This window comes from Stigmatopora argus, chromosome 5 (assembly GCF_051989625.1).
Source record: "Stigmatopora argus isolate UIUO_Sarg chromosome 5, RoL_Sarg_1.0, whole genome shotgun sequence".
In the NCBI taxonomy this organism is placed as follows: Eukaryota; Metazoa; Chordata; class Actinopteri; order Syngnathiformes; family Syngnathidae; genus Stigmatopora; species Stigmatopora argus.
The window spans coordinates 12,388,724-12,411,379 of record NC_135391.1 but is presented as its reverse complement, the minus strand read 5'-3'; the positions used below and the strand labels follow the sequence as shown (position 1 = coordinate 12,411,379).

General features: G+C 41.5%; 3 protein-coding genes across 3 annotated transcripts; all 3 read left to right on the top strand.

Moving 5' to 3' along the window:
- Positions 1-3: 3 nt before the first annotated feature.
- lzts3b (leucine zipper, putative tumor suppressor family member 3b) lies at positions 4-10,066 on the top strand. The gene is made up of 8 exons (XM_077600873.1): positions 4-165; positions 2,245-3,164; positions 4,282-4,752; positions 4,829-4,996; positions 5,201-5,329; positions 5,496-5,687; positions 6,421-6,651; positions 7,401-10,066. The coding sequence occupies exons 2-8, from the start codon at positions 2,364-2,366 to the stop codon at positions 8,298-8,300; spliced, it is 2,892 nt and encodes a 963-aa protein (XP_077456999.1). The 5' UTR covers positions 4-165; positions 2,245-2,363; the 3' UTR covers positions 8,301-10,066.
- A 526-nt stretch (positions 10,067-10,592) lies between these two features.
- On the top strand, positions 10,593-17,484 carry ubox5 (U-box domain containing 5). Its single transcript, XM_077601680.1, has 7 exons — positions 10,593-10,835; positions 11,604-11,667; positions 12,622-12,723; positions 14,292-14,971; positions 15,201-15,748; positions 16,248-16,433; positions 16,641-17,484. Exons 2-7 carry the CDS (start codon positions 11,614-11,616, stop codon positions 16,865-16,867), a joined length of 1,797 nt encoding a protein of 598 aa, XP_077457806.1. The 5' UTR covers positions 10,593-10,835; positions 11,604-11,613; the 3' UTR covers positions 16,868-17,484.
- A 989-nt stretch (positions 17,485-18,473) lies between these two features.
- LOC144074322 (vasotocin-neurophysin VT 1-like) lies at positions 18,474-20,822 on the top strand. The gene is made up of 3 exons (XM_077600696.1): positions 18,474-18,793; positions 19,886-20,090; positions 20,170-20,822. Exons 1-3 carry the CDS (start codon positions 18,656-18,658, stop codon positions 20,304-20,306), a joined length of 480 nt encoding a protein of 159 aa, XP_077456822.1. The 5' UTR covers positions 18,474-18,655; the 3' UTR covers positions 20,307-20,822.
- Positions 20,823-22,656: the final 1,834 nt, after the last annotated feature.

Here is a 22,656-nt window from a genome sequence, read left to right as displayed (position 1 = left end):
CAGCATCCGACGCTGACAGCGGTCGAGGACGGCATCCCGAGCGGCGGCATCGCACGATGATCGGGGCCCGGGGAAAACGAGACTGACCGTGGAACAACAACAACAAAAACAACAACAACAACGCGGAGCCCGCCTTCCAGCTCCTTGCAACAACAACAAAAATCAGTGAGTATCGCTTTTGACGACGGAACGCCTCAATAGGGTTGTTATGCACGGTCGCTAGGAGGCAGGGAGGGTGCAAATGATTAATAATAATCAAGCGGTAGCGCGTTTGAACTTCCGTCAATGTCGACGATGGGATTGGGATGCGATGAGAAAGGGGGGTTGCAATGGCGGAGAACACGGCGCGCGTGGGGCTGCAGCTACGGGGCCTAGTGAGTGCGTGGAAGCGGTGCAATGAGGGCTCGATGCGGATGCTGCTATAAAGCCGCCCTTGCCGCCCAGGGATGCAGAGAAAAGAGGGAGCGAGAGTGGGGGGTACGGGGGGGGGGGGGGGGGCGGACAACCATCGAGGCAACTGTATGTATATACAGTACAAAACACTACTACGGCTACTCACTCCATTACTACTATAGTCACCCCAGATGAAGTAATCATGTTGAAGCTATCATTCATACTTGTGGTGGGATCGTGCATGTATGTGTGATGATAATAATTCTACATGACATTGGAAATTAATCATCACAATATTCTGTATAAAAATCTGATGCCTGATAGTGTAGTGGCTCACTCGCCTGACTTGGGTGCAGGCAAGCACGGGCTTGATTCCCAGTGGTGGCGGTGTGATTGTGAGTGAGAATGGTCATTGGCCGTGTGGCTGACTGGCGACCAGTCTAGGGTGTAGTCTGTTTTACGCCCGAAATCAGCTGCAATAGGCCCTGGCAACCCATGCAACCTTTATGGCTCAGAAGATGAATAAATTAATGAACATTCAGTACACTTGCATGGCGCCATGTATCCATAAATAACATGATTTTGTGACATGTAATAGAAGCAAACTACTGGATGATAAAGTGGGCTTATTCGTACATCATTCTACAACATCAGTAAAAAGCATGTTGTACAATGATTAGTTATCACACATTATCTGATCAAACGGAGTATTATATTTGGTTGTGGAAAACAAGATACATGTCCTGAATTTGCACAGGTTGTGTAGTATTATGTTTTTTTGAAAAACTGCTTCTATTAATAGAAGCTTTACATTATGGTACATGCACACAGAGATTATTAGTATGGTACTACACTTGACACCATCACAAAGTGGAACTTGGTTCATGTGGTAAACAAGGGCCTCACTAACCTCTTAGTGTATAGCGAAATCCAATGATCCTCTGGTGGGTCAGTGCCCATAAGTAGTGACGGATTTAATATGACTGAGTGGAGGACAGGTAGTAAAAAATACAAGGAGGGAGTGTAGAGTCATGACACTGTAGACGTACAACTTTTTTTTTATCATTTTATTTTCACAGTTTTCCATGCAAATACTGCGTTTTTTGTTGCTGTGACATTACTGCTGCGTGAGTGTCAGTTATTGGTGGACTTTTGAATTTATGTACAAATGAATGGGAATAGAATTAAAGTGGATATTTGCATTGAAATATTCAAAATGCATCACTGGTTAGACTTGCCTTTATTTAAGATTAGATTACTATTTTAATAGTATGCCATGGGATAGTATCAAAAGAGTGGCGTTGAATTCATGGAATTCCTAGATTTTTTTCAACAAGTTCACTAAGGGTGCTCTTGTTTTGAATATGCAACCATAATAGTATTTTGGATTTAACATTCTAATAACGTTTTTTCCAACAATAAATACGTTATCATTTTTAACATCAGTAATGAGTCGCTAATTTCACAATGAATTGATTTGTCTTTAAATAATTTGAGTGGATGATACACAATCACTCACTAGCCAATGTTCCTCATAATGCAACATGTTGACATGCTACTTACTTCAAGGGAGCATATGGCTGTGACTCTTCCAGCTAGTCATCCCTTTTCAAATGCATCCATGATTTCTCGCATCAAAATGGCAAAAACACGTCTTAAAGAAGTTTTCGATATGGTACATCACAACAAAAGGCCTGAAAAATTCCAGCTTATCCGAAAACCAGACAGTTACAGGTCATTCAGTCAACACAAAGCGAATTTCATCTACTCTCTGTTTGGTCATTTGCATCTATCTAATCCCATCAAAGCAACAATATGTATAACAGCTCTCATTTCTCTGTGTTCCTCTAGTGTGTGTGCCCCCACTACCTGCATTAGGTTGTGATGACCCACACTGCATCCAAATGTTTCTGTGACCCTCCCCAAACCTGACCCCTAACCTTTAACCCCTGACCTTTGACCCCCTCGCTATGGGCAGTGTTGGCAGTGGGGTGGCAGGCGAGCAGGAATTTGCCATGAAGTCCGTAGGCACGAGGACCACGCTGCCCCGCGCCCCTCCTCTCTCACGGCGTTGCCCTGGTGACCGCAGCTGCAGCGCAGAGCGTCTGCCCCGCCCCCCCGTGACTATATCCGACGGCACGGCATCTAGCGACGAACGAGGGAGTGTTAGCGTCGGTACCGGCACCTGTACCGACCGGCCCACTGAAACGGCGTCCACCACCAACACGGAATGTATCATGGCGCCACCCAACAATAACAGCCAGCTGGAGTGTGGAAACGCTGCACTAAGGAGGGAGTGGGAGAGGCAACGGGAACGGGGGCGAGACAGGGACCGGGACCGAGACTGGGACCGGGAGAGATTGGAAAGGGAGCGAGAACGGGAGAGGAACAGAGAGCGAGAGAGGGAACGTGTGGAGAGAGAGAGGCTGGAGCGCGAGAGGGAGAGGGAACGGGAGAGGGCCCGGGAGAGGGAGAGAGAAAGAATCGAGAGGGAGAAGATTGAGAGAGAACGGGAGAGAGAACGGGAAAGGGAGCGAGAACGGGAACGGGAAAGATTGGAAGGGGAGCGCCTGGAACGGGAAAGGGAGTTGCAGGCCGCAGGCCTGGACGTTTGCGGTAACGTCGTGGGCCGAGGAGGAAATGAGAAGAACAGCGTTGGGGTGAACCAGCATCAGCACAGAGAGATGGTGGCCACCAGAGCCGACGGTGAAAATAACCCAGCTGGACACAATCCACCCAAAATCATGGCGGTGTCAGGAAAATTGGAGCAGGTACTTCTGGAAATCCTGTTGTTTCACTTGTTTCAGGTGGAACTTCTTTGAGCAATTCTCTCTTCTGGTTTTAAATCACAGATGGCAAAATATTGAGATGATGAACATTAAAGACAAAGTAAAGTCACATAAAATCTATTGACAAAAGAACAAGAAATTTCACTTGCAAGATTCATTAGCAAGCAAACATATTATCTAAACATAAAATCTGTGTATTCTACAACCACACGAGCATAGTTCTCCAATTTTCAACTCATAACCAGTAATAAGATCTCACAGTTTAACACTCGTTTAGGATTTTTGTGGAGGCACTAGACCAGGGGTGGGCAAACCGGTCCTCGAGGGCCGCTGTGGGTGCAGGTTTTTGTTGCAACCGATCCAGCAAAGACACTTTAACCAATGAGATTTCTGCAGAAAACAAGAAAACCTGCACCCACTGCGGCCCTTTGTGGAATAGTTTGCCCATCCCTGCACTAGACGAAAGAAAAATGCTCAAAAAGGCTTCTTATCTTTTGCAGAAAAAGATCAAGCATTGATTTAAGGTCGGAATTTAGTTTCTATGGTTCAGGAAAACTGGAGCCAATTACTGAGTTAAGGGGTAATGGTAGATCCCAGGTAGATAACATTTGATCAGAAGTCAGACAGATTGGCACTTCCAGTCTTGAGTCTCAGTTTTGAATTATGGCATGGATATACCAAGATGAAGGATAGGCAAAAAATATCCCAGAAACTTCTTGCCAAGAACAACAACTAAAGCACTCAAATAATACGTTACTGCCTGGAAATTAAGGTACCCCAGCTTCTTCGAACAGTCCAAAAATAAAGAATTTCCATCAAGTATTTGGCTTTCAAGTAAATTGAACTGAAGTAAAGAGACTGTTCATGAAGACTGGTTAAAAGCCAGTTCTAATTGAAGGAGAAAATGTATGTGTCCACTCATGCAGCGCCATATTTGCATACGTATCAATGTGTGACAGTCCAGTGATTGATGGTGATAAAGTTTGCAGGGATTGGCTCCAGCTTTCACCTGAGCTAGGAAACATTAAGCGTGACAGAAGAATGATGGTTGAATGCAATCTGCGCTGTGATTTTGCTCTCATAACAACCTATTTTTTAGGCAATGCAGAGAGACACCGGCCTAGTCCGTCCTTCCGCCTTCAAACCAGTGGTCCCGAAGAGTTTCCACTCCATGCAGAACCTCGTGGGCCAAGCAGGTGGGGCTGGAAGTGAGGGCAAAAGTGAGGGGAGGGCAGAAGGCTACGGTGAGGGGAGAGGTGGCAGGAGAGGCAGAGATGGCGGCGGGGGAGAGTCAGGAGAGGTTCCGGAGGCCCTCCTCCTGGACCAGGAAAGCCCGGTGAGGGTCAGCAGAGGTGAGGGAGTGGGAAATCCTAATGAAATGGTTCAGGGGGGGATGTCCGACTCAGGCAGGAACTCTCTGACCAGCCTGCCCACCTACACTGGTTCGGGCTCTGGTTGCGGACCCCCAGCGGTACTAGGGCCACTAAGTGCTTCCACAAGCCAAATCAACAGGTTGGGCATGGCTGGGGTGGCAGCGGGATTAGACAAACTGGAAAAGCCTGGCTACCAGGTAGGCACTTTTGCAAATCCAAATTTTATAGCTCTCTGAATAGGAAATCATATTTTTTCCTCACTGTTTCCTCCAGAATGGGCTTTGTGCCTCAGACAGCGGTCGATCATCATCGGGAAAGAGTTCCTCATCCTACCAAAGGTTGAGTCACATGAGTGATGCGCCAGGACCCTTACGGCCTTCCTCTTCCTCGGATGACATCATCCAGGACCTGGAAGACCGCTTGTGGGAGAAAGAGCAAGAGGTTAGGATTGTAGTTGTTGCTCCATCTGGTTTAAATGAAATAAATAAAGCAGGGCTTTGTGTGAAATCCAAATGACACATAAATCAATCATTTTAGTCCTTGTACTGTACCATAAACAAATGCAACCCAAATTTCATATCTGAGCCAATCTTCTTTTACAATGGTCTATTATAACACTTGCCAATGCCTTGGGCATCCAACTAGGTGCAGCACATGCGCCGCAACTTGGACCAAAGCGAAGCTGCCATCATTCAGGTGTTTGAAGAAAAGCAGCGCGTGTGGGAGCGACAAATGGACGAGCTGAGACAGAACTATGCCTCACGCTTGCAACAGGTGACCTCGCCGCATAGTCCAATTCCAATCACTCCACTTAAAATATCACTTCACATTCTTCAAATATTCTGGTCAACATGTCATTTGAGTGCAACAACCACCGACATGGATCGCATAAAATCTGGGCAAAATTGCGCATAAAAACTCTCTACGTATTTGTCTGTAGGTTACACGGCGCGCACAGCGCTCGCAGACCGCCCTCCAGGCACAGATAACCCGTTTGTCCCAAGACAAGAGGAGACTCCAGGAGGAGATGGCAGCTCTACTTGCCCAGCGAGAGGAACTGGAAAGAAAATGTCTGGATTACAGGAAAGAACAGGCTGACATTTTGCCACGTCTGGAAGAGACCAAGTGGGAGGTAAGCGACCCAAATGAAGTGCCACCTGCAAAGTCAAACTCTGTCCATTCTGTCTTAATTATTGTTTAGCAAGGTTTTACCTTTCCTTTCTCTCTTAACTCATTGAATGCCCATGACGGTGGCAGACTTATATAAGTGTTATCACCTACACCGTAAATGTACAGTTTAATGTTTATTTATTATTTATTTATGGATTATTTATTTGTTGTTATTATTTATTTTTATTGATTATTTATCTGTTTGTTTGTGGTTGTTATTTGTGCAATTGCCTACTTATTCATGTTGTTGATTACTTATTATGTTACTTTGTTTGCTACTTATTTATTTATTACTTATATGTTATTTATTGTTATTATGTATTGACGTTTTATTTGTCTTTTTGTTTTTGGTTGTTATTTGCGCACTTTGTGGTGAAGCTTTAAATCTTATTACACTTATAATGACAATATAAGTATCCAATTCAATTCAATCCAAATGTACACGATCCAGAACAATACGTGACTAAGTCAGGGGTGACAGGACCCAAGTCAAGTGGTAAGATATGATATCTAAAACTGTCATCCCATTTCCTATGATTGTAATGAAAAGGAACACATTTCTGACAATATAGTCAGAGTGCAGAGTAAAAATACTTCTAGTTGCTAACTTGTGGATAAATACAGCCATGCCCTGTGTTCATACAAACGAATTAAGGCACTGATAATTAATTCTCTCCTTCATCCCGATGTGACAGGTGTGTCAGAAGGCAGGCGAGATCTCCCTGCTAAAGCAACAGCTGAGAGAAAGCCAGGCCGAAGTGACGCAGCGGGCAGGAGAGATGGTGGCCCTGAGGGGCCAGCTCAAGGAGCTCAATGCCCAGCTGAGAAATCAGGAGGAGGCCATGCTTGGACTGAAGGAGTCCTACAGCGCCAAAAGCATGGAGCTGGAGAAGTGTGAGGCAGACCTGAGGAGAACTCTGTCAGAGGCAAGTCTCATTTGTATTTGTTTTATAATGACAAAAACCCTTTATTACCTCCATATTATAGCTCCATCACGCAAGATCCTCAGTAAAACACAAAGCTAACTATGGTTGAAAAACAAATACCCAAGACATTTACCTTAAATTTGATGTTGAAATTAATCAACTATGAAGGGACCCAAAAAGAGTGCAGAGAACTAAATACAGAATCTAATTTCCAATAAGCGCAACTGCTGGATCTAGAAGGTTCCCAGTAAATCCAAATAATTGAAATTCTAATCCTCGAAATCCTCGCTGGAAAAGAGTAACAGGAGCGTGTCGAAGTGGGGATTGAACAACATTTAGCCCAAGCCAAAACAATTTGATCTTTTGTGCTGGATGAGCTTATAAGAAGCTTACAAAGATTTTTTTTCCTCTTAAATTTAGATTTGCACTTTAGGCAGGAGTTCGAAGATCATCCCATTTAATAATGATTGCCTTAAAATGTTGAATCATCTGTCATTCTTTAAAGAGAATCTTCAAATATTTTTATTTGATATTGACATTTCCCAAAAACATTATCATCACAAAACTCAACTTTTGACATTTACACAGTAATGAAAATTAGAGGAATGCAGGTCAATTGATAAATAGACTAACTACACAGTGCTCGAGGTGCCTACAATGACCAAACTAGAATATTTATTAACCCCATATCATGTTTTTTCACCCTATTTAACCCATATATATGTTGTCATGTTGTTTACTTCCCCCAGGTGTCAATCCTTCGAGAGAAACTCGGTGTCTTTGAGGCAGAGGTGCTCAGTCTTAAACGAGCTCTGAATGAGTTCAGCAGAGGAGCGGAGGTTGTCATGAGCCCAAACCTGGCCGCCGCGGGCCTCTTGCCACCCTGGGGAATGGCTCACTGCCCGCGAGCCCCCGCCGAGTCCTCCAACTCACTGCCCCCAATGGCCGACACCCTGCTGAGTCTTCAGAGCGACGAGGCCAAAGCCCAGAGGCAGGAAGCTCAAAGGCAGCAGCGCGAGGAGGCGCAGTGGCATCAGCAGCAGCGCCAGGACGCTCACATGCAACAGGAAGCTCACTTCCGCCACGAAGCCCACATCCGCCACGAGGCCCAGCTGCGCCACGAGGCCCAGCTCTGTCAGGAATCCCAGCAACGACAGCAGGACGCCCACTGGGACGAGGCGGTTGAGCTGCGCAGACAGCTGGAGCAGTTGCAGGCCGCCCTGCGCCTCGAGAGGCAGCAACGCGAGCGCCAGGCGCTCAACTTCGACCAGGAACGTCACACCTGGCAGGACGAGAAAGAGCGGGTGTTGAAATACCAAGCCCAGTTACAACTGAGCTATGTGGAGACCCTGCAGAAGAACCAGGCTTTGGAGAAACGTATGAGCCAGCTGGGAACCAAACCCAGTAGCGTCCAGACCGCCCCAACCACCACGGTCACCAACACCTCCCCTGCCTCCTCCTCTGGTTCTCCACCTCCGCAATCCCTCATAGCGTTATCTCCTCAGCCGCCACCGTCCCTCTCTGGCCCGATCACCCTCACCCTTTCCCCACCGTGTGAAGACCAGAAGGGGCCACCCTCTCTCCACCAGCTTGCCCCTCCTTGGGCAGGACCTTCACGTCTGGAGAGGATAGAGTCCACCGAAATTTGAGGAGAAAACGTGCCGGAAAACTCTCCCAAAAAATGCACAGTAACCACACTGGCATAACACCACATCACATCGTACTGTAAGAGCATTTTAGCTGACCAGATTCATGAAAACACTAAACATGTCAACCTACAAGCAGGTGATGGAAGCAGGAAGTAAATTGGTTTTCTAAGCAGCCTTTCTCTCACATGTTGCACACCACTCCCTAAAAAGTTTGCCACAGTGCAGAGCCACAAACTGAATACTATGTTAAGGTGACGTGAACAACGGTCGATTATTTCATGCCCGTGCCAGGAAAAAAAGGACCAAGACAATCAGGGATATTGTCAGAGTAACAAGAGTATTCTATTCTTGTTCTTATTATTATTATGCGATATTTATTATTCATTGTAAGTCTGTGTCAGTCGTATAACGTACAAGTAGAACTAGTGGTCAAGAGTGTGTGACGGTAACCTGCATTTGTGGCCAGAGAGCGCCTTACTCCATCATTTCCAGCATGTGCAAGAGAAGAAGTATTGCTGGTTAAAAAAAAATCAAGTGTGAATATCATTTTCAGTGCTTTGATTCAATATGAATATATATCTATATAGGTCAACCACTTATTCCACATTAGGAGACATCACACTGACATTCGCAATCAAGGCGGTTTTCATGACATTCCATGCACAATGTCCAACATGCATGTGTCAAAGATATCCTCAAATCCAACAGAGCTTATATTTTCTAAATATGAATTAGAATAATAAATTAAATATATGTTGATAATCAACTCAATCCAAATATTAGGAGCCATTCTAAGTTTACCTTCACCTGCGTTGACTAAAAACGAACCCCAGAGGTCAGTGTTGATCCTATCTTGGTGCTCCAAAATGACTTTCTTTCTCAACTGTGAAACAGTGGAAACAAATGAATGGAAGCATATCATCCTAATTCGTTTAAGGTCAGGAAATAAATCCCAAAGTGAAACAAAAAATAGAGAATGTATACTATACAAGAAATAAATACTTATAGTTATAGATTGTACATGTGTGTGAATGAGAGAGTGCGCGTGTGTGAGTGCCAGTTTATAAAGACTGATATAGAGGGACTAGTGGCAATATTGCAAGTATATATAATATATATTCAAAAAGAATTATTTGATTTTTGTCAAGTAGACCAAAACACAGAAAGGGAAGCGGGTGTCAAATCTCGTGCATCTGTCTATTTGCATAGTTTAAGTAGACTGGGAGAATTCATCTTAAGTGCACTACATCATGACCGGTTGACATGCACATTGGATTCCAGTGTGAATATCATGGCTTTTATATGTGTTGTTCATGCCGGCATACAAAGATGTTGCTCAAGAATATTAACTTATCGCTAGAATTATCACACAGTATTAGCATCTTTATTACTGTTATTATAAATATGGTAAAATGAACAAGAAAATGTGCCATTCAGTTTTATTTTGTGTGTGTGTGTGTGAGTGTGAGAGAGAGAGAGTGTGTGTGTGTGTGATTTTTTTCCAATTGTAGAGACAGCCTATGAGTCTATCATGGAGGTGTAAGGTGTAAAAATATCAACTTAGTTCAAAAAAAAGAAAAAAGAGCCTCCTTTTGATGTAGGTGATTATTGTAGTTACAGTATTGCATTGTTTAGAGAGCAAAATACTATCAATTTGATATGTTTCAGGTTTATTGTTTACAGTTATGTTATGAGTATTGTTCTGGCCTGATTAAAATCACTTCTTTGTTAAAATCAGCTGACTGAATAAATGTGAATAATTTGGATATTCTTGTTGAGTGATTCCATTTACTGTAGTATATTTCTACTAAAATATCTACTTCATTTAAAATTTAAATGAAATAAAATTGGTCTAAAGTATCTCCGGAGAATATTTTAGTGACACAAAATATGTATTTTATTTTAAGTATTTTATTTGATCTATGTTAACTACTACTTATTATGTTGACTACTACTTATCTATAATATTACTACTTGATTATTTTTTTTCCTTATTTGTTATTTGTGCACTTTCTTAATTAGTTATATATATATATATATATATACACAAATATATATATACATATATATATATACATATATATACATATATATACATATATATATATATATATATATATATATATATATATATATATATATATATATACATATATATACATATATATATATATGTATAAAATTTGTTGTGGTAAGAGTATTCGCATACTTTTGCATGTATTTTCTGACGCGACTATGCTATTTGAAATAAAAATGGCACTTTCGCGTTTGCCAAGTTGTGCCTTCTCGCGTTCCGTAGGTACTAGCAATCAAGCTAGTTTTAGCACATTAAATCGAGTCAATTTAAATGCAACATTTGATCTATCCATATTATTAAGCGCTACACCGTAGATTACCGTTTTAACTTTTCCGGAGGTCATCGAAAACAACCTCCTTATGATCCCCTTCAAGCACATATAAACGCGATTTTAGTCTACACAATCGCTTCTTTACTTGGGCTGAACATTCTTCCGGATTCTGGTGTGTTCATCAAAGGTGAGTCAGTATCAAAAGTCCAACTCAACAAACCTGAGTCCAGTTATAGTTGCAGCATTCTTAATCCATTTAACTCATTGGCTGCCATTGAGAGCGCACTACGTCTAATCCATTTTAACTGACACTGAAGTACTAGTAGTCCTATATATTGAACGTCTGGCCTTGTCAATGGCAGGCAATGAGTTATTAAATATTTTGTTATTTGTGAAACAAAAATGTTTTTATTCATTGCATTTTTCATATGAAAAGAAACAAAAAAGGGTAACAATTATTCTTTTAGTTATTTATTTATTCATTTTACTTCCCACTCATCATCACAAGGATCCCGGGGGGTGTTGGAACTGTAGTCTATTTAATTAAAAATAGCATTGATGAAATAGTTGATATTGTGCTTTTAGTTAGTGCCAAATGTGTATTAATTTTAAAACAAAAATGATAATTAATCAAAAATGAAAATGTTATTTATTATTAATAGTACTTTATTTATTATCAACTGTAGAGTATTGGTGCCATTACTATTTCTATTAATGTAATACAAATACACAAAAAAATGAAATCTGAGGGGGCCTTTTTATGTTGTTTTTAATTAATGAATTAATACAAGATTGTTTCTCCTGGGGTCCACTTGATCAAAACATTGTTTGTCCATTGAAGTTCTAATATTATTCATAACTGTCATTTGCCTATAAAGGGTTAATGCGTCTTTCCTGACCAATAAGTTACGTGTATAGCTTTTAAATTGAACGTTGTTTGTATGTTTCTTTTTAGGTTGAAGAACATGGTCGTGAATCTCTGCCTGCCACACTTCAACACAAACATAAGATGCAACAAGGTATTCAGCCATTCATCTTTTTCTTTTTTCAATAGCCATCCTGGAGGCATGTATAGCAATAGACTAAAATACACTAAACATGATTTCCTTGCCATATTTTAGCTCACAATAATGTGGGATGAAATCAATGGGTAGAAAATTGGCAAGAGGGAATCTTCATCTTCATACTGACACCTTTAAGTTGGGGATGCGTGATTGCTTTTGTTATATTTTGTGAACAATTCAGACATCTTGGTTGAGTACTTGTTACCATAAGCAGTTTTATTTTGTATAACTTGCAATATTTATTTCATGGACTAAAACTTTTAATCAATAAAATAAGTGCTGTGTGTGGAGCGTTTAATTTGTCACTTTTGGACATTTTGACCAGATGAAACATAGCATTTTGTCTTGGAGTCTATTTTTGTGACTTCCAATTCATTTTGCCATACTACGTCACTATTTTTGTTTGCCCTCCGCTATCCACTTAATGAACAAGTGTGCCCTATGTCACGGTGGAAGAATTCTGGTAGACTTTACAAAAGAATAACGAAGCTTTTGGTGAAGGTAAGGAACAAAAGGCCTGAAAATAAAGATGTTGAGGGCCACTGTGTTTTGTGGGAGATTGAATCATCGCTGGCCTTATGCTTTTTATCTGTTTTGCCCTTCAGTGCACACTAATTCTCTTGCGCAGGTTATGCTTTTATTACCTCATCTTTGGATGTCCTTGTCATATTTGAGAGTTTTTAATGTTTCGAATTGAGTACACAGCATCTTCTCTGACCAATTAGTTTTGTCACAGGGCAATAGGCACATGGGTTGCCCATGTTACAGGACTACTACTCTAAAGTCCAAACAAACTGGTCATCTTTGGATATGCACTGTTGCCTAAAGTATATTTTGGTCTCGATTTAATCACCATCTTGCTGTAATTGTGTTGTAATTCGTGATTGTGTCTTCCATGTTCGACTGCAGTTGTGCGCAGATGGATTCGATGTCACAAACCTCATATCAGCAGACCCTACCCAACGGAGACGGGGCTTCAAGCTGGAGTACTTTTTACGACCTCCAGTGCAGGTAAAATTTTGCTACTACAGTGGTACCTCGAGATACGAGCTTAATTCGTTCCGGGACTGTGCTCGTATGTCGATTTTCTCGTAACTCGAACGAACCAAAAACAGGATATTGGATTGCAAAAGATGTTTTATTTCTTCTAATTCGACATCTATTAACAAAGTAACACATAACTAGTGGTTTAATAGTGATAAAATGTATTCAATAGTATATTAAAATTGGACGGATTTCATGGAGGGGAGACCGAGACAGAGAGGGGGGAGACTTTCCATGTCAACGCACTCGTAACAGAACAAACAAATTTAAATTAACTTGGATTAATATATACAGACACACTCAAACATACGTTTAATCTAACTTTACACAAAACCGAATTCTAATTTTGTTTGATTTTTTTTTTACCTTTCTTCTCCGGGTTGGCTCCACCCTGAATTCCACCGCAGCTTTCGAATTGGAACTTGCTGCTTCCCCGTGTCTAATAACCGAGTGTATTCCAGATCTTTTTTTAAATTTTTCGAACCAGCCATGACTCACTTTAAAGGATTCTGAAGGTGTTGAAGGCTCCCCCTTTTCAGATCCTTTCTCTGTTATTAAATCCATGTAAATTCTGCTAGCTTTTTCACATATAGTTGACTTGGTTACGCTATCTCCTGCTAACTGTTTATCTTTTATCCATAATAACAGAAGGCTCTCCATCTCGTCATGAATGTCACTGCGCCAGGGGGAAATTATAGTTAGTCCTTTGGAAGGTCTCTTATCCTTAATTGCGTCCTTCTGCTTCAGGATGGTGCATATCGTTGAAGTATTCCTCGTATTGCCGAGCAAGCTCTGACACGTACACCACTCTCATATTTTTCAATTATTTCGTGCTTAATATTGATTGTCAACGTTCGCCTTTTCTTTGCACAACTCTTCATTCCACCTGTTTGCTTTGGATCCATTGTTGTTCACTTTGTATTATGCATTGACTAACGGGGAAAAAACACGGGAAAATGCAACGATCCGCCCAGTGCTCGTAGATATCTGTTATACACGAAAGAGATGCGGCAAAAAAGACAGTGCGCTAAAATCATAAACAGCCTCTCATGTCTTGGCCACCTGGCTTTCTCGTATCTCGAAATTTGTCTCGTATCTCGAGATAATTATTTGCTCAAAATTTTACTCGTATCTCGAATTGCTCGTATGTCGAGGTACCACTGTATTAGGTGAGCTTTTGTGGATGGTTGGTTCTTCAGGAAATTGGTGCAACTGTCATGTTCATTTTCAACACCTTGTAGGGCTATATTCTTCTGCAATTGAACTGTAAGACATAGGCTAACTGATGAGTCAGTGTTTCTGAGACCTTTATTATGCATACTTTGGTATTGATCCCATAGCAAGTAAACATGAGCCAGTATTGAAGTTTGAAAGGAACAAGGGAGATTATTACTGCTTCGGAATGGCCATAACTGTATAACCTTACATTTAATGAGGATTAATCGATGTAGTGACGATTGCTGATTGTAAAGAGAGTCTTTTCTTTACATTCTCATCATGCTCAGTGTCGTTAACAAGCCTTCTTTGTTCATCAGGTGACGTTAAGTTTTGACTTCAAGGTGGAACTTTGCAGAGTCGATGTTGAGCTATGGCCCTGGGGCATGGACCGAGGACAGTGCAGCAAGAGACTGGAGATTAGCACTAGTTCTGAACCTTTACAGACGTTTAGTAAGGACCAAGTTCAAGACAGACCCCAGGCGCAGTTTAAAAAAGGCCATGGGAACAGCACAAAACACCTCAATTTGGGCCAACAATTGAGGGAGAAGCCTCTGAATGTGCAGAAGACTCTGAATGTGCCTCAGCAAAGTGCTCAAACCCTAGCAGCATTTTCCGAGCATGCCTTTAAACTTGTGGGCCGTTGCGAACTCCGGGAGAAAACCAAAGTTACTTTTACTCGTTGTCGTTTTGATCCACGGCCGCCCTTCACCTCACATCCTCCCCCTCACCCCGAGGATGCTCGCAGAGAGGAGCTGGAGAGCCGCGGACACCTTTCTTTGACCTCCGTCACGCATCTCCGCGTAACTCTGCCTTTCGGCGGTGCTGCGTCCGCTATGGGACTCAAGGCTTTGGCGGTGTGGGGGCAACCGGCCCGTTGCTGTTCCCAAGAGGAAGTTGAGAAAATTGAGCATGTCCACAAGGCAACTCTAAGACCGCTACCCAGACCTGAACCAGCCGTCAATCAAATTAGACATCCTTGCCAGGACACACCTCTATGGTAAATACTTGTTGTTTGCTTTATATTGATTACTTTGGTTTATAGCAATTTCCACTTTTGTCAAAATAGCCAATGGATCATATTTCGTTGTCAAAATAATATTGTGCTTGGATTTCTAAAGGGAAATACATTTTTTTAATGGAGAAAAATTAAGGGAAAATGATTTTCCATTAATCCATTGGATGTCTGTTCTTTGGACTTCATGTCCTGTGTTTCCATTTGATTCTAGCGTTCAATCCCTCAATTCAATCCCAGAAGAGTTCCTTGATCCCATAACCCAGGAAGTGATGGCGCTGCCGATGTTGCTTCCGAGTGGCATGTCGGTGGACAGCACCACCCTGGAGGAACACCAGAAGAGGGAAGCCTCATGGGGAAGACCCGGGAGCGACCCGTTCACTGGCGTCCCCTTCACCGCCAGCTCCCAGCCTCTCCCTAATCCACAGCTAAAAAGACGAATCGATCTTTTCCTTCTGCAGAACGGCTGCTCGAGAAGGGATGGGACGATCGGAAAGCGAGGTGTGGCCGAGGAGCCGCAAGCTTCAAGGCTGATACACTCTTTGGAGACAAAGCAAAATCACTGTTTAGTGGCTGCCACAGTAGAGGACCCCACATTGGAACAGATGTCAGATTACAAAAGTGCTTCACGTGACTCTAAGCGTCATGAAAAAAGCGCAATTCTGGAGGTTGGCAAAGGGAGAAAACGACACTTTAGTGAATCACGAGCTGACATCCAGCCATTGCTTCCTCAGAATAAACTATTGAGAAGTGATACCTCAGGTGGGTGTCCTTTCAATATAGTATTTGCGCTCATCATTTTTTTTTACAAATGCTTACTTGGTTGTTTAATGTCATACTTGACGGATCTCAAGTCGTTGTTAGTTAACAGGTAATTTTACAAAGTGATTTTTCCTTAACATTTTGCTTCAAAGTCACTAGGGATGTCTTGATCAATTTTTTTTTGCATTTATAGTCACCTAATTTTGAGATTCTGGCAATAATGCATCCCGGGGTGACACCTCCATAATGTATTAAGGAGAAAATAAAGGCACCCCTAAATGTAAAATACTTCTAAATTGCAAACATTCTCATTGTTGCAAAATTCTATCTAATCATTAGCATCAATTGGCTGCCAACCACCTCCTTGCAAAAGTTAGCCGAGTCAGGCTACAGCACGTCGTCACCCACGATCTTTTAAAAATAGTGTAAAATGACCTGAATTCCAATCATGCTTGAAAATGTGTTTCTACCATGATTCTGTGTAAATTCTAATTAACAGAGCCAAGCAGCAGCAGCAGCACGCATGAAACACGTCTATCAGCCAGCCTGGATAATGCCCTTTTCTCCGTCTTAAAGGGGCGACCCTCCTTCACGTCTAACTTGCCTGTGCATGGATCTTCCCTTCCAGTCTCTGAGTCTTTAGAAGCCTCGACTCAATGTCAGACCACTGTTTCTCATGCTGCAGGTGAGATCTGGGAACGTTAAAAATAACATCACTTCATAATGACTTGAGTTTTACGACAATATGTATTGTAAAACGTGATCAATTGGCACCCCTAAGAAAATAATTTGTCTGTCTTGAAACATGGAAAAAAAGTAACTAGACAACAGGAAAAGCCCTTAACTCCGAGATTTAATTCCAAACTCTGCTACTCTGCTTTGTGATTTTCAGGCGAGAGGACGTGCTCTTCTTGTGCTCGCACACTTTCTCCATACTCAAAGGCACCGTCAGCCGTTTACCGGCTGCTTTGCGGTCACTTGTTGTGCCGCTCTTGCCTGCAAAATCATTCGCCACCCTCGCTAGACTCTGTCGCCACGACGACAGCCTCCACCCGCGTCATGTGCTCTGACTGCGGAAGCTCCACTTCCCGCGCCGACATCGTACGTGTGCATCACTAACTTTCCCAGAGACAACGCGGAGAATGAATCTGCCTTCAAGGCTGAAGTACTGAAAATGTTTTGCCCTTGTTCGTCACTGTACCTCAGGTGTAGAGAGGCCGTCAAGATGTATTGTGCAAAACAGTTTGGAAGAAAATAAGAAAACATATAGAAATACAAATAATGTCCACACGCTCTTCTTGCTTTCATTGAGTGTTGCAGCCTTGGTTCAGCGGCTTGTGAATACACAAAGAGGCCTGAGGGCAGTGTGCAGAATAACCAGAGGGTAAATGCATAAAATGTGAAGTGAAGCATTCATAATCATTTGAACTTCTTCCATCAACAACCATGTTACACTGCTCTTTTTGAGTTTTATATCAAGAAATGGAAAAATGTCAGTTTTCCCTTTTATTTAAATTGTTATTGCTCCGAGGCATATATTTTATTAGAATGAGATCAATTTCTCACAGCACAGGACCAAACACAAACATCACAAAAAGTGGATGCACAGATGCTAAAATGAATTGATGAAAATTATGCAGATTACCTTTTTTGATTGTAGACTTTGGGATTGCCACTAAGTGTATAAAAAGTGTCAAGTGACACCGGGACTTGTATATAAAAACAAAAAATGACAACCGCATTGACAAGCATTTTGTTTCCTTGGCAACATCAAGCGTAATTAAGGTCATGATCCTGCATCCGCTCTATGGGAGTTTCATGCAAAATAGTGTCTGCTAAAAATATGAATGCTCTTTTTTTGTATTGCATGCAATACATTGGCGCTTATTTTTTTAAATAGCCCCATTAAGAATGTAATTCACCTGAGGAAACCTGGCCAACCAAGAATGAACTGTCGCCTAAAGTCTAGCGCGACAACTGTTTTTGTGTGATGTTACGAAATAGCCAAATTCACTCACCTGACCTGAATCCTACTGAGCATGCAATGCATTGGTAAAAGACAAAATTGAAGGTAAAATTATACAGAAGACCATTACTAACTATTGTGGCTGGAAGACCATTACCTTGCTCTGAGATCAGTGTCTGGCATTGTTTACCACTTTGCATCAATCCTAACATTGTCATTTTTTTCCACCTCATTGTTTGCATCCTGAAATGCCGATCCTCATTGATTTAAGTTATCAAAATGGCTATTGTGTTTGAGTGACACAAGAAAAACTTCTAAATAACTTATACTTGAGCAATACGTGTGTAAATTTCAATTTGTGCTTGTTTCATCAGGAGTTGAATCAGTGTCTTTTCCCCCACAAATTATTTCTAATTCAACTTAAATGCAAAGTACAAGTGTGAGTAAATGCTCAAGCATTAACTCTTAATAAGCAAGACAACACGTAATCGGTGAACATTAATGCATAGCATGCAAGACAGGTCGCTTTACAATGGTAATTGTGTTTGGATCATTTCAAGTCATTGAAACAAAACATGGGTCAATCCGTTTCTGACCTTGAGATTGTCCCATGAGTTAGTCAGGTGTTGATTGGACTGCTTGATCACGAAGTGCTCATTAATGACTGACAAAGTCTTGATTAAGGGGTTGCTTTTACAATTTAAAAAAAAACAATGTGTCCTTTTACCAGCAGCTTGAATTTTGTTGCCTGTTGAATACAGACAAAAACATTTTCTGCCGGAGCGGATAAGTGATGCGCAAACACATCTACCTCGACCTCGTTGGCGCGTCTGTGGCGTCACAGAGCAGTTCAATCGCACATTTATAAAGAGAGACAGCACGCCGTAAAGGCTGCAACAAGCAAAAGTCTAGCAAAGCTCATCTGTCTCCAGTCAGCAGTGATGGCTCGCTCCTCTGTTCTCCCCCTCTGCGTCCTGGGACTCCTCGCCCTAGCCTCGGCCCTCTCCTCCGCCTGCTACATCCAGAACTGCCCCCGGGGTGGAAAGAGAGCCTTGGCCGAGACTCATGGACTCAGACAAGTAGGCAGCTTTTACTTTTCTTTCTTTATCTCTTAACAAGTCTTTGATTTTGATGTTTGTTTCATTATTGAATTCTGCTAGATGCCCAACTGAAAATTTTAAAACATTTATGGAGGTACAGACAGTATTCATGTTTGGGATTTGTTCCAAATGTTGCAATTTTACAAATAAAGTTAATAATAGGTGATAAAACTACATTTTACAAAAATGTTCCATGGTCATATAGTAACTGTTGTTCGATAAATTATGGCTACTAATAAAAATGGGTTTTATAAGTAACTGTTTAAATTGCCTTAAGATATTGGTAAAGGCCATTTCTTCATGCTAACTGAAAATTCCGAAATTTAGAATTTATTTTTTCAATAAAACCTGAATAAAAATCTTAAAGAACTTATGTACACATCAAAATTATTTTTGACTTTTCAATTATTAATTTTCTTCTTGAAACATCTAATCACAGCTAATTAAAACATTTTTAAATCCCAGTGAATAACTAATCAAAATGTCTAAAGAAGCAAATATATATTATGGTAGTATTGCATTTTATTCCAATTCATCATTATAAAATTTAAAACTATCAATATTCAAATGACATTTTTAAATTATTTGTGGAAATATTTGTACCATTTGTATTATTGAATTATTGTATATTTCAGGATAAATTATTTGAATACACAAACATTTAATATTATTTTTACTTGGTTTAATTAGAGCACAGAGAATGAAAGTGGTCTCACTTTTTGGGGGGATATTTTGCGCATGAAACTATTTTTTTGTTTAATGCTTGCCACCCATTGACAATTTGTAACAGTTAAGCACAATATTGCTCTCAAAGTCCCAAAGTAAATTTGTCAAATTGCCCATGGTTTAATGAAAGGTGAGTAATGATACTAACGTACACACCCTCATAGTCAAAATTGCAGCCAGGCCTTGATTTAGAGCAGTATTCACCTTTTTTTTTTTTTTTTTTTCGCTTTTAAATACTTTTTGCTAAAATTGAGTTACCCCACTGTTGTTCTCACAGTCTCAATCAAGTTAAAACTTGGAATCAAACGATCACAACACCAATTTTGTCCTGTACATGCCTCACAGTGCATGTCATGCGGCCCTGGGGAAAGAGGCCGCTGCTTCGGCCCCAACATCTGCTGTGTGGAGGGCTTCGGTTGCATTCTGGGATCTCAGGAAACATCCCACTGTATGGAGGAAAACTACCTGTTGACACCCTGCCAGACTGGGGGCCGACCCTGCGGACGCGAGGGGGCCCACTGTGCCGCTTCGGGAGTCTGCTGCAACTCTGGTAAAAAAAAAGCAAAGAATGTGAAATCAATCTCTCTTTGTATGTGAGGCTAGAACGCTTTACTCCCCCTCACTTGCAGAGAGCTGTGCAGTGGATACCTCTTGCCTGGGGGAGTTTGAAATGGAGGACCCAGCCCAACCTTCTGCAGGGAGCTCACCTGCAGAAGCGCTTCTACGCCTGCTCCATGTAGCCACCAGAGGACAGACTGAGTACTGAACACTGTATCTCCCATCAATTGCAAAGTATCTGTCCGGCCTGCAAGACGGGGGCATAACATGCTCATCATTTAAACCTAAAAAAAAAGTTCGTAACTCCAACTGCGTACCTAAAAAGCGTATTTCGCCTCCATTTTGCCAAATGCAGACAGATACGCTTGCTTCAAGTTACTTTGAGACTCCCAGCCTGAAACCTACACTCCGTTAATGCAGTGTTCCCCCAAACTTCATTAAGTCAAGGCACACGTATTTGCGCAGTAAATCATTTTTAATTTAATTGGATTGAATTAGGTAACTTTCTATTGCGCTGGTTGGGAATGACTCAAGTCAGAGTCCTAATCTTTCGTAACACTGTGGTTAAGAAAATGAACATTCTAATAAATCATACTTGTAAATCATACCACTGTTTTTCGATGACATGTTGATACTAAAAATGAATCATTGTTGTAAATAGTAGATAAAACGACAATTTGAGATGACCTAGGATGCCTGGACCGTTTGTGCAGGGGATACTGTAAATGGGGGGAAACTATTAAAAGTGTATCTTCAAAAAGTTTGTGTTGTATTTGTCCATTAAGGCACAAATGGTGCCGCCATTTGTCGTGAATACAATGTACGGATGCAAAGGTTGGTTTCTCATTACGTTGCACTGCAGCCTACATTTACAATAATTGCTCAATAAAAGAAAAGAAAAGAAAGACAACAGATTCTAAATGAAGAGCTATATCTAACTTCTGCACGTTATCATAGTCATAAAATCTGAAGTTCTCCTGCAAACTCCAAGTTGATTCAACATTCATTTTCTGTAACGCTTTTCCTCACAAATCACTTGGTGATTTCATTTTTGTACTCTTCCAAATTTGGCAGGTTTGTTACCTCCCCTCTTCTCTGTAGAGTGTCACATTTACAAAAACTGTGTGGTTTTCTTTGGAGGTGCATTAAATGCTTGCTGGTGGTGCAGTGGTATAAATTCCCAACTTTTGTATAGGCAGCGTGGGATCGATTCCCACACAATGGGGGTGTTATTGTACGTGAGATTGGTTGTCTGTTTTTCTGTGTGCCCTAAAACTAACCGAGGACCAGTTCAGGTTGTGTCCACCTTCAGTACAGAGATCATTTGCCTCAGATTTCTGAAGTTCTGGGTATGAACCTCAAAAGAGGCTTGATAGCAAAGGGATGGATGGATGGAAAAGGATCTTACAGTGTTATAAATCTGGGATTTTTTTTTATATAATGAGTTGCCTGCCAAAATGTCAGAGCAGGTGTGTTTCAACGTGTCCACAGATAAAACACGGTGTGTGCCTGTGGGGATGGCGGTTGTTGTGGTCCCAGTTTGAGCAAACTGAAACATTGGACTGGGGCCAGTTGGAGTGCAACAGTTATGTTTGAAGTTACGTTTTCTGAAGCTCCGGTTAATAATTATTCCAAAAGATTTCAGTAGTAAATGTAAGAGTATTTGTACTCAGTCCAACTTTTTTGTACAAAATGCTATTGTAAAGGCAGCAGCACCTGCAGCTTATTTATTCTTTTAGAACTTGGTGTTTGGGGACCACAAGGGTGATATACAGTTTAATTCTTGGTCAGAACAAAGCCCACATATACTTTATTTATCACAATTTTTAGGGTCTTCAGTGTTGTTTGTCCGGCTGTATTTTTTACTGACAACTTAAGACAGCATAGAACAATAACAGCAACAGCCGGGAGACAACAGTTGGAACCTTCACGAGGTGTCTCCCGAGAGGCCGCCCGTCTTGGCCTGCGAATCCAACAAAACCACCCAGAGCTGCCACCCAGGAACGTGGCGCCCTACGTTTTTCATCCAGCCGGATATATTCGCACTGCCCCACACCTCCGGCTACCCCCTGGATGAACTAATCCGCGTTCCAGTGGCAGCTCTAGCGCTGCTGAGGGTAATCGTCAGGCACCTGAGGTGACCTAACAACAACAATAACAACAGCAACACCCAACAATTACTATGTCAAGCCCACTTCGTGATGACTTCTGCGGTAAAGAAAAAATACATTTTCCATACGCCTTACAGTGGTCCAAAACACATTCGCATGAGTGCCACACTTGTTTGAAATCTGAAAAATGTTGTTTATCCTTATGGCCTGTGTTGACTTGTTTATTGCTGCAGGCAAGCAAATAAACTGGAGATTGATTTAGAGATCTGAGATTGACAAGGTTTCTTTTTTTTATAAACATGTTCAACCAGGTTATGAGAAAAGTGCACAGTAAAGCAATTCTTGATTGCTTATGTTTTCACTCTAGTTGTGTTCTTTATTGAAAATTGTTGAAGTAAAGCCAAGCATCTTCGTTGAGTATGACTCAACATGGAGCAGTAATATTAT